Below are 12982 nucleotides of genomic sequence, written 5' to 3'. Positions count from 1 at the left end.
ATTCAGCAGTCAAATCTGAACTTAGATCGAGAAGAGATGATCTTAGATTAGCATTTATACAACGGAAAATCGAAGTTCAACTTGACTGGCAGCCATTTTTCCTCGCTAAGACACTTACAGTCTAAACAACTACACTATGCATAGTCCTGAAATTGTCACTCAAGCCCTAGGGCAGTTCACGATACAGCCCACTGAATAACTTTTAAGTGGCTGCTCTATTCATAATTCAAGTGTGGATGCAGTACAACTATCGCGCACACATGCAGCAGTCTTCAGTTTCCCTTGTCGTCCACACACACACAGAGTTCCGTCAGCACTGTATCACTCTGATCCACTGCTTACCAGTACACACCTCACAGCACTGCCTCGCTGTCTGGCAAGACCTTTCTCCATTCTGAACAGTAGTACAGACAAAAACCACGAAACTGAAGTCCAAATACTGTTCATCACATTTCCTATACTTCTTTTTAGGTTTCTCTGAATCACTGGGTTCTGTATTATCCACTTCATGTTTCTTACTCTTACTTATAAACTATCCATTGGGATTGGGATTTGACCACGAATAAAGCGCAAGACACTGATTTCTTCACTGTTCTTGGTGACAGCTGTAATGCAATTAATAACACGTGCCTTTTTATTATCCTTGTGCATATTATGTGAAAATACTGCTTGTGAAACATCCAATCTGATTGTTGACAATGTTAGTACACTGTTTTGAATCAATGTATTGCCCATTTGATACCAATGTCTGCACATAAAAAGCTTGCCATGACATGGTTATGTTCTGCATTTGAAAATATCATACTTTATTGTCTCATATTCATGTCATATTAATATTCAGCCCTCTTAGTATCACGTCCAAGTGAGTGGGGGCAGTGGAATAACACCCACGGTATCCCCTGCCTGTCGTAAGTGGTGGACTGGCTATAAGGGGCCCCGGAGAAGAGCATGGTGGTTGACCACAGGGCCCTCAGCTGATTCCTGACATTGCTTCCACTTACTTGTGCCAGGATCCTCACTTTCATCTTATCCTATCCGACCTCTCTTAGTCAACTTTTGTTCTTTTGCAACCACCATTCATGGCCCTTGTCTTTCTCTGGCCGAAGTGGCATACCCCTTCAGTTTTTTTCTCCTTTGATTAATGTTTTGTAGAGGATGGTTGTCTAGTTGTACTTCCTCGTAAAACAATAATCACAACCACCACCTATTAGTGTCATGTCTATTTACAGTAACATGCAAAGAATGCAATCTGCTTTATGCCAGGTAATAATGCATTAGAGAGAAGAGCGTGATCACGCTTCTGGCAATTATAAGCTGTAAATTTCATTTTTGTTCCATATTGAAGTGCAAATGAAGAAGAAACAATTCAGAAAGGAGTGAGACAAAGCTGCAATTTGTTCCCAAGTTAAGAGCGGCTGCAAGAGGCATCTCCTTTGTTTACATGGCCTACCTGCTTCCTCCAGCAAGTCAGTGTTTGTTCTACATCAGACATTAGAGATTTACTTCTTTGCCTGAAGTCCTAAGTCAACTTACAGACATCATATTATGACAAGAAGATCACAACCATAATTTTTGTTATTATATGTAATTGAATGTTATAATTATTCCTGCAACATTGTCTTTGTCTGGTATACATATGTTTTACTTATCACATAATCTGTTTAATTTTTATTTGGCTGAAGATGGCCACTAAGTGGCTGAAACTAGTCCCAAGACTGATGTAATATCATTTACTTTATATATTGAAAAGGTGGACCCTCTTGTCAATTTATTTCTTATTATGCTCCTGGCAATTTATGCGAGTTGCCACTCAAATGGTTAAAAATGCCTGGTGCTAAGCAAGTTCTAAATCATTTGTTTTGTAATAAATATGTTTGTATATTTGTTGTGAATGTATTTAAGATATGTCAGCTTTGAAATTTACTGGGCAGATTGACCACAGAGACATTGAACATGCTTTGTGAAGCATGCAGTGATGAGTCATTGAGTCGCTCGCAATGTTTTGATTGGCACAGGTGGCTCCCAGGTAGAAGAACATCCCTTGAAGACAAGGAGCAATCTGGAAGACCTTCCAGGTTCACCACCCCGCAAAAATGTAGAACTAATTCGGGAACTTATGTGCAAGGATTGTCGGAAGATGATCAGCGACATTGCAGACATGTTGATGTGTCATATAGATTAGTGCAGACAATCCTAACATCAGAATTGAACATCTTGCATGTTGCTTCTGAGATTGTCACTGATCGCTGACCCCTGAGCAGAAGGAATATCATGTCACAGTGTGCCAAGATCTCTGTGGGCGGACTAACCATCCTTTACATCCGGGATCATTACCGGTGATGAGTTTGGGTCTACAGGTACAATCTTGAGACAAAGTGGCAGTCATCACATTGGAAGAGCACATCATCTCCATGACCAAAGAAGGCAAGAATGAGCCACACCTGAGCAGAGACCCTGCTTATCTAACTTGACTGCAGTAAATTGAATAGCAAAAGGATCTGGACTTGTTGATGCAAAATTCCTTCCAAGCCACAGTTTAGCAGTGGGAGAAACAATGGGACAGGTGCATTGTGTACAGAGTTACTATTTTTGAAAGAGATGGTGTTCAAACTTAGGTACAGTACGTAACGTACTTTTTCGTCAACAGAAATAGTCCGGAAAACTTTTGGTCTGACCTTGTATTAAGATATGGAGATGTCCTTGCCCTTTGTGTTTTCATGTTTGTACTCTGTTGCTTTTCTTTTTCTCCATCTTCTGATGCTGACCTGCCGTGTTCATCTTATTATGTGTTCCTAGTCATGTGTTTATCTTTCTACGTATAACTTCAGCAGATGTGATCTTAGTTAAACTACACTCTGAGAAACATTTTCAGCTTATTCTTTTTTTTAAACTAATGATGTTTTTCTCTCTTCTCTCAGGGATGCGCTGTCTCCATACATGAAGCAGGTGTTTGTACTGCTGTTCCAGCGTCTTTCTTCCACTAAGACAACCAAGTTTGTCAAAGGTCTGCTAGTGTTCTTTTGCCTGTATGCAATCAAGTATGGCTCATCCAACCTTGTTTCTATGGTGGACAGCATACAGCCCCAGTGAGTATCTATCTATTCAGGCTAGTATTGTTGGAGGGGACGGGGAAAAGCAGAAGATCAATATTTCAAAACAGTTAGATAAGAAAGGGAAAATACTAGTCTTTATTAAAGAGAGTACTGTACACCTATCTCAGGCTTGGCATTTCACTCTTCTTTAGTAGATTATCCATGTGGACTGGGTGTGTGCACAGTCTTCAGCATTAGAATTAATCATAGGTAGGGCCCTGTTCTCATAGATGCGCAGATCACCTATAGAGCGTCAACTTGAAAGACCCTACCAGGCTTCTCTAGAGGCGGAGAGGTGAAACTCCAATGTGGCGCATCCCAGGTGGTGGATAGGAAGGTCCTCACCGGCTGGCCAGCAGACTTGAGCAAAATAAAATAGCTCTCGCGGACCAAATATACAACAACCTCTGGTGGTTAACAACCATAGTTCTAAATCTGAGCTTGCTCCACTTAAGGTTCATTACTTTCAATAGTCAATATGGCAAGGTCTTTTAGGAAAATAATTCCACCGTCCTGTCCAATCAGGCTTCAGGAGAAGGCTACTTCGGATTCGGTGGGTAGCCAACTGAGAGACGGCAATGAGTCGGAGCATTTCCAACCAACTAAACTTAAGAGGATTAAACATCAACAAATTTACTACATTGCAACACACAGTATTAATTCTCTCTGTAAAATTGGAAGACTTAAGACTTTTACAGATGAATTAGATAAACAAATATTTTAATAGTGGCCCTTCAAGAAATGAGAAACATGATGGAAGAACCTTTTGAATCACAAGGTTATAGAATTTATAATGGGATACCTGACCGAGAAGTTTAGAATCAATGTCCCTGATTTGAAACAGGATTTATAGTGAATTTAAAAGTAATAAATTCTATAACTGATTTTTAAGCAGTATCACCAAGAATACAACTCTCACCTTTAAAACTGTTACCGAGTTTGTGGATCACAGAGAGATGAAAGAAGGTGCAGGGTCAATGGGTCTATCTACTATATCAAAGATTAACTTATCGTCGCCATAAGACCTATCTGTGTCGGTGCGACGTAAAGCAAGTAGTAAAAAAAAAAAAAAAAAAAAGATTAACTTAAAATTTTAAATAGAGGTTGTATTTCTTTTCAAATGACAAACTTAACAAACTTTTCACTAAGTGAAATAACAAGGTTACAGGTACAAATAGCAGATTGGAAATTACAAGCATATCTAAATCAACATATTTCAAAAGGAAACCAAACAAGCTTAAAACTTGGAAGCATCCTGATTGGAGGAAAGAGGAATGGCAGCTAGACCATGTTTGTATGGATACATTTTTTCATAAGGAAATTTATACTGTAAAAGTTTTAAGAGGAATAGATACTGGTTGTGATTACTACATTGTCAAAATTAAACTTAAATTCACACCACTAAAGAAGAAGAATATCAAAACTAATAAAGTAAAGAGGAATTGTGACACACACCAGTTAATAAAAAATTACAAATATAAGAAAGTCACACAAACAATAAAACTTACAGATGACCTTGAAGAATTGATCCCAGTTCTCAAAAAGCAAGGTGAAAATTTAGCTCCATTGAACCCTCGTAAGATACATGCCTGGTGGGCGACAGAATGTGATGAAATTCATAAAGAGAGACATCAGGCATGGCTAAAGTTCCAAGCTCATAAATCAGAAGAAAATGCTATCAACCTGAAAAATATCGGGTAAGAAATTCTCACAAAATATTAGAAAAATTACAAGAGAATTTCATTAAGGATATAATAAACTCCATTGGAGTTAATTATCATAACACCAATTCTAGAAACTATTTTAACATTTTTGGAAGACAACTACAGAAATATGCTCCTACATTAATGTTGAAAGATGAAAATGGAAAAAATGGCACATAGCAGTAGTGAAAATGTTGAGAATATGGCAAAAACATTCAGTAAACTTTTGAACTGTAAAGAACCTAAGGAACTGTTACAAATTAATACAGATACTCCAATAAAAACCAAATTTAATAACACAGACCTACCAACATTTCAGGAATTAGAAAAAGCACTTAAAGAACTTAAAAATTATAAGGGTTGAAGAGAAGACCAGGTTTTTGTAGAGATGTGGAAATATTCAAGAAATATGGTTCGGATTTCCTTACACGTGGCTTTAACAAAAATTTGGATCACTGAACTGTTTCCAGAGCATTGGACAACACCCTTAATACACCCTCTTCATAAAAAAGGGGATATGAGTAATCTGGATAATTATAGAGGATTGGCTATCTTGGACTGCACATACAAGATTTTTTCCAAGATCTTATATGGAAGGATTAAAGATCAACTGGAAAAAGAGTTACCGAGCTCGATAGCTGCAGTCACTTAAGTGCGGCCAGTATCCAGTATTCGGGAGATAGTAGGTTCGAACCCCACTGTCGGCAGCCCTGAAGATGGTTTTCCGTGGTTCCCCATTTTCACACCAGGCAAATGCTGGGGCTGTACCTTAAGGCCACGGCCGCTTCCTTCCCACTCCTAGCCATTTCCTATCCCGTCGTCCCCATAAGACCTATCTGTGTCGGTGCGACGTAAAGCAACTAGCAAATAAAGAAAAAGAGTTAGGAGAATACCAAGGAGGCTTTAGACCCTGGAGAAGTTGTGCTGAACAGATCATCACTCAAAAGTTAATAATGGCATACTACAGAAAAAAAAACAAGCCTATAGTATTAACATTTGCTAACTTTAGGAAGGCATATGATTCTATACATACAGTAGACCTTCAATGTTAAAAATTTTACGGAATTTTGGACTCCATCCTAAATTAATTAAACTGACAGAACTTACTTTAACTAATACCATATCAAAAGTAAAGTTAAGAAGAGCGTTTTCTGAACCATTTTTGATTAAAACAGGCTTAAGACAATAATTGTGCATTATAATTTATAATAAGGGAATGGCACAAGGTGGACCCAAAGAACATAAAAGTTGGAAGCTCCAAACAAAATTTAAGTTTAAACTGTTTAGGACTTGCTGATGACCTTGCTCTATTGTCCAACAATATTCAGGAAACTCGACACCAGATTAAATTTCTACAGGAAACAGCACAAAAAAGAGATCTTACAATACCCGTTGAAAAACTGAGATCATGTTTACACATCCCCCACTGGTAAATAAAATAACAATTGATGCACAAGAAATTAAAATTGTTGATAAATTTAAGTATTTAGGAGAAATCATAACTTATAATCTTAATGAGAAACCAGCTTGGCATAACAGAATAAATTAAACAAAGCATATTATATTACCAAGACTACATACAATAAAAAAAGCTTATCAGTAGCAGCAAAATTAAGACATTATAAAACAGTCACACAGCCAGAAATATCTTATGTTAGTGAAACCATTTTTAAAACCACTAATACAGCTGAAACAGACAAAATACTTAAGATAGAAAGAAGAAGAATTAGAACATGCATAAATAAACAGTATCAAGTTAATGGACAATGGAGAATAGCATCAAATAAAACAGTTTATAAGGAAATAGAACCAGTATTGAGCAGGATTAGAAAAAAAGGTATATCATTCTTTGGGCATCTTATCAGAATACCTGTCACCAGAATTAGCAGAAGAATGGATCACAGAAATTAAGGAGGATATTAAAGAATTACAAATAACAATAAACGATCTCAAAAAAAACCCAGAAAAAATTAAGATACTTTTAAGACACCAGGCTACAGACCAAGATCAATAAAAGGTCTAATTGAAGGGTATTTTCAACAGAACAAAGGAAGGCAGCATGTCTCGGAATGAAAAAAATATTGGGCTGATAGGAAATCAAGAAATCCTTTGTCTAATTGACTAGAGTGGTCCAATGTAGGCCATAAAATGTAAAATAAAATATATGTATAATTCGCTGGGGCCATCAAGGACCACGTTAAGTCTTGTTGCATTTGACACTGAACTTGGCCTTCTTTAGAGCCCAAATTTTCCTCATTCTTTGTGAGTGGGCCTGCTTACGCTCCTCTGTCCAAGGGGCACCGTGTCTTCTCTTCGGTTGCTCATCTCGGTTTAGCCCGTTCGTCAATATTTTCTTGCGGAAGAGATCTCTGTTAAGGGCGTCTTCAGCTGAGATATGTAGCATTTGCAGGTCTTCTTTAGTATTTCTAAACCAGAGAATTTTGGTTTTGGGGTTTGAATCAAAAAAGTGAAAGATTTCTTTAGTTAACTTTCTTCCGTCCATTCTTTTCAGATGACCGTAAAAATTGTGCCCGTCTTTTTCTGATTGTGTCAGTACTTTAGTATTTCTAAACCAGAGAATTTTGGTTTTGGGGTTTGAATCAAAAAAGTGAAAGATTTCTTTAGTTAACTTTCTTCCGTCCATTCTTTTCAGATGACCGTAAAAATTGTGCCCGTCTTTTTCTGATTGTGTCAGTAATTTTCTCTATTTTGCTGTAGACTTCCTTGTTGGATCTCTTTTGATGGATTCCATTTCTGTACTTTGATCCCAAGATTCCTCTCACAATTTTGCGTTCTCTTTTCTCCAGTTCTTCAAGGAGTCCTTTGTTGGCATTTAGAGACAGGGTTTCGGCTGCATATAGAACTACTGGCTTCAGAACTGTTTCATAGTGACGTATCTTGGTGTTTTGGGAAAGGCATTTTTTGTTGTAGATTGTGCGGGATGTTTGGTAGGCTATTTCCAGTTTGCGTACTCGCTCCTGAAGTGTTTCTTTGTCCAGTCCATTTTTCATGATGATCTCACCCAGGTATTTGAATTTGTCTACTCGGGTGATGTCCCCGTATTTTGTATGGAGTTTTGGTGGAGCCTCTTTGATGTTAGTCATTACTTCTGTTTTCTCAAACGATATCTGCAAACCAGTTTGTTCGGCAATTTCCTTTAAAATTTCAACTTGAGCTCTAGCGGTTTCTATGTCGTTTGAGAGAACAGCAATATCATCGGCAAATGCTAAGCAGTCTGTTGCGATCCCCTTGGATTTGGTTCCTATTCTCAATGGACTATAGTTGGTTTCCTGTAATCTCACCCGCCAAGTTCTGATGATCTTTTCAAGAACACAGTTGAAGAGTATCGGGGATAGCCCATCACCTTGTCGGACTCCTGTTTTGATGTCAAAGGAATGCGAGAGACATCCGTGGAACTTCACCTTGGATTTTGTATCGGTCAGGGTGGCTCTAATTAATGCCAGCAGTTTCAAATCAACTCCAAATTCATTTAAGATGTTTAGCAGGACTTCCCGGTCAATGGAGTCGTACGCTTTCTTAAAGTCCACAAAGACAGACACATACTGCTTGGACCTTAGTGTACACGATCTGATGATCGTTTTGAGATTTTGGATCTGTTCGGCTGTTGAGCGACCTTTTCTGAACCCTCCTTGGTATTCACCTATTTGATGTTCGACTTGTGCTTCCAAACGCTCCAGGATGGCAAGTGATAGAATTTTGTAAGTCACGGGTAGCAAAGATATTCCTCTGTAGTTGTTGATGTTCTTCATGCTGCCTTTTTTGTGTAATGGATGGATCAAAGCTATTTTCCAATCTTCGGGTAGGGTCTCCTTGTTCCAAATTTCTTCTATTTGCTTTTGCAAGATATCAAGTGATTCCTCTGGGGCATATTTCCATTGTTCTGCTACTACTGAGTCTTCCCCCGGCGCTTTGTTATTTTTGAGACGGGCAATGTGGCACTTGATTTCATCTCTGTCGGGTGGTCTGGAATCTGGGTACCTGAGTAAGGGTTCCTTGGTCTCAATAGCGCTTTGCGGTTTAGAGCAATTAAGTAAATTCTGGAAGTAATCCGCCAAAATGCTGCAATTTTCTTCATTTGATGTCGCCAGTGTGCTGTCCTTTGGCTCAAAGCATAGAGATGGTCGTTTATAGCCAGTGAGTTTGTGTTTGAAGGCTCTGTAGTACTCTCTGCTTTCATTCTTCCTAACGTTTTGTTCTATCTTTTCAATGAGAGTTTTCGTATTTACGTTTCTCAGTTCTGAATACCCTAGCTGCTTGGGCACGTTGGGTTTTGTAGGTTTCCCAATCATTTTCTGATTTCGTAGAGTAGTACTGTTTCCACACATTGAGTCTTTCTTGGAGGACTGATTCGCAGGTACCATTCCACCAGGCTTGCTTTTTGCTTCTCTTGATTTCTGCAACGTCTTTGGCGGCCTCAACAAGGAGACTTTTGGCGTTGTTAAAGTCACAGTCATTTGGTCTAGCCTTCTCCTGGAACTCCTCGACCCTTTGCCGAAGTTTATCATTGTTGAAGCGTGTGATCTGTTTGGTTGTCTTCCTTGTGTTTGCGGGAATTGGTTTGAATTTGATAAGAGACATATAGTGATCTGAGGCCACATTGATGCCTTTCTTTACCTTGACATTCATAATCTCAGGGCTGTTTCTCCTGGAGATTGCAACATGATCAATTTGGAACTCTCCGAGAGCTTGGACGGGAGAACGCCGTCATTTGCTTTCTGGGTAGATGGCGAAAGTGGGTCGACATGACCTGCAGGTTGTGACTTTCGCAAATGGACACCAGTCTTTTGCCGTTGGGAAATGGAAAAGGTTCGAAATTTGCAACCGATTTAAGGATCTTGGTTCTAACAGCAAACGCGGTTCCAAGCATCACAGCTCCATTGAGGATTCCTCTTTGCGCTTCGCTCTTGAAAAATCAGTAGCCTTCGGATTCAAAAATCTCTTCATCTGGGTACCTTGTTTCCTGTAGGACCATTTTGTGAGCAGGGTAATTTCCTATAACTTTCTTGTACTTCTAATCACAACCTACTGTAGTTGGGCATTGAAGTCACCCAAAAGAAGCTTGACATGGTGTTTGGGGATTTTGTTTAATTTTTCAACAAGTAGGTCCCAGAAATTATCAACTTCGTCTGGATCAGACTTGTTCTTATCGTTTGTAGGAGCATGTGCGTTAACTAGGGCGTAGGTTTTGTTCGCGCATTTAATTGTGAGTATAGACAATCTGTCATTCACAGGTTCGAAATTTGCAACCGATTTAAGGATCTTGGTTCTAACAGCAAACGCGGTTCCAAGCATCACAGCTCCATTGAGGATTCCTCTTTGCGCTTTGCTCTTGAAAAATCGGTAGCCTTCGGATTCAAAAATCTCTTCATCTGGGTACCTTGTTTCCTGTAGGGCCATTATGGATATCTGATTTTCGTGAAGAGCTTTGGTGAGGGTTTTCAGCTTGCCAGTTTGTGTAAGTGAATTTATGTTAAAAGTTGCTAGAAAGGTTTTAGATTTTGACCTGAGTTTTTGACTCTTCGGGGTACACCGAGACGCTCCGACTCGTCTCTTGCATGATGTAGAGTCTCCCGCAGAATCCGAACGAGACTCGTGCGCCGTGGCGTTCACGACGAGGGATTTATCCGAAGATTTACCCCCTGGGGTATGTTTCTTGAAATGTTGTGCCATCATGCTTTTTGACTTGACTTTGCTTTGGACGGGTACCCATCCTTTTACAACTAGAGGTTGCCTCAAGATGTTTTCTGGCTTCTGGTCATTTACCAGTCTTCGTTTTTCACGGTGGTATTTTATTTCCCTACTACCCTCTGACTCTGCTGGCGGCAGAGCCAGCGAGCTTCCCCAATTCCAATGGGACGCGCCCGATGGAGGTAACCGGTAAATCCCCTCACGGGTTATTATTATTATTATTATTATTATTATTATTATTATTATTATTATTATTATTATTATTATTATTATTATTATCCTGCCTGGTAATGTCTTCTGCATTCTAGCTTTATCAACAATAATCAAGTTCAAATTTATAAAACTTTACTCAGTAGTTTAACTCTTAAGCATGGAATACTAAGGCGGTGGTCATCTGCAGTAATTGTCTCTTGTGAAATGACAAGTTCTGTTTGCATAACACGTTATTGTATAGCACTGCGATCTAGCAATTTCCATTCAAATTTTTTAGTTCCAACTATTTTTATCATACAGAGTAAGATTGTTTTCTACTCTGATATAATAATGGTCTCCATTTTGATAGATATAGGCCTTTGCTGGCGAGATGTAGTGTTTACAGTGCACTATGTCTTTTGGTATGGCCTAGAATAAATTTTTTACTTTCATTGACCTGTCTCAGTCTCTTCCTTGGCTTTGACAGTAGGGAAGTGACTGAGGTATGAGCAATGCTAGTAATACCATACCTTATGCAGCAAGTCCCTGTTATGAATGGTGTGAAAATATCGCTCATAGGGTCGATTGGAGCATGCATTTCAGTGGGCTTGGCAGAGTGACAGAGTGATATGTGATGGCAACTTCTGGCTCGGTAAGGAAAACAACGGGAAATTACCTCACTCCTCATTCTCGTAGTATGCCTAGGCTATCTGACACCTGTTGAATGAGCTGTGGAGGATCAAACCAGCCTTCGGACTGAGTACCCAACATACATACATACATACATACATACATACATACATACATACATACATACATACATACATACATACATACATACATACATACATACATACATACATACATACATATATACATACGTACATACATACATATAGTACTTATGCACACTCCTGAGAGTCTGCGTGTTTTACATCACCATGATGAATTGTTAGTTGTGTAAAGAACATTGCGCTCTGTGATTGGAAGTGACAGTGGGTCTTGCGACGAAAGAAAAGGTGTTTATAGTGGAGTATTTTTTTGCTCGTACGGAAATGGTTATCAAGGTGGGCCGAGTTTAAAGTTAGTGGTGGAACAATATCGTGAACACTTCAATAAGCCAGCACCTAGCAACATTATGCTATCTATTGTTAAAAAATTTGGTCATACGGGTAGTGTATTGGGTCAACGCAAGGGAAGGTCTGGTAGGCCAGTAACTGGGTCCACAAATGAAAATCATGGACATGTCCTCAATCAGGTGTTGCAGTCTCCAAAGCAAAGTCTTCGGCGAACAGCCCTGAAATTAAACATCAGCTCTACATCACTTCGACGATTTTTTAAAGACATAGGGGGATTTCCGTACCGAATACAGGTTGGGCAGCAGTTGACGGAGCACAATAGGCATGTCAGGGTGGAATATTGTGCATGATTTTTGGCCATGGTATACGAGGATCCAGATTTCTTGTTCAACGTGTGGTTCTCCGACGAAAGTCACATTCACTTGGGTGGTTTTATCAGTCGCCAAACAACTCGCTTTTTTGGTTTCGAGAGGCCAGACACTATAGTCCAGAAACCGCTACATAGTGTGCGTGTGATGATTTGGTGTGCAGTCTCAGGAAACGGTGTGCTAGGTCCGTATTTCATAGAGAACGATGATGGTGCACCTCTTACTGTTAACCAGAAACGCGATAGGAACATGGTGATCAGGCCATTTATTCAGGATCTAAGAAGGTTTTGTCGTGCTAGGAACATGCAGATGAATAGACAGTAGTTCAAACAAGACGGGGCGACCTGCCACACCGCTCGACAGACTATGGCTATGCTGCAAGAAACCTTTTCAGGACGAGTAATTTCCCGCGGGGCTGAGTTCACCTACCCATCACATTCCCCCGATCTCATACCACCTGATGCTTACGTGTGGGGAATGTTAAAGGAGCAAATTTTCAATTGTCCAGTTCCACCCAGAACTGTGCCTGCATTAGATCGGGACTCTGCAGCAACCTATGTTCCAGAATATGTTGAAAAATCTGTGTGTTCGTTATGAACACTGCCTACAGCGCAATGGAGCATATTTTGAACATTTACACGATCTTCTCGATAAGTAAGGTAATGACAATAAGACTAACATAATTTCCAGTACTGTATATTTTAGCGCATACTGTACATACATACATACATACATACATACAACAACAAGGGTTGTTCAATTGAAATATAGACAGAGCTGGTAATGCTGAAAATAACTGATAGCACAGTCAAGAGGTGGCAGCTTTGTATGCTTTAGTT

The 12982-nt window shown here is 39.4% G+C and overlaps 1 protein-coding gene across 2 annotated transcripts in view; it reads left to right on the top strand.

Annotated features, from left to right (window-relative positions):
- Positions 1-12982, top strand: part of Cse1 (chromosome segregation 1) — a 296434-nt gene that overhangs the window by 219279 nt on the left and 64173 nt on the right. For both annotated transcript variants that reach the window (XM_067150404.2, XM_067150403.2), the window contains exon 18: positions 2919-3086. In XM_067150404.2, coding sequence (XP_067006505.1) covers positions 2919-3086 — 168 coding nt within the window. The remainder of the gene's footprint in view (positions 1-2918; positions 3087-12982) is intronic.

This window comes from Anabrus simplex, chromosome 6 (genome assembly GCF_040414725.1).
Source record: "Anabrus simplex isolate iqAnaSimp1 chromosome 6, ASM4041472v1, whole genome shotgun sequence".
Taxonomy (NCBI): domain Eukaryota; kingdom Metazoa; phylum Arthropoda; class Insecta; order Orthoptera; family Tettigoniidae; genus Anabrus; species Anabrus simplex.
Note: the sequence above shows the minus strand (reverse complement) of the source record. Positions and strands in the feature narration are given on the sequence as shown.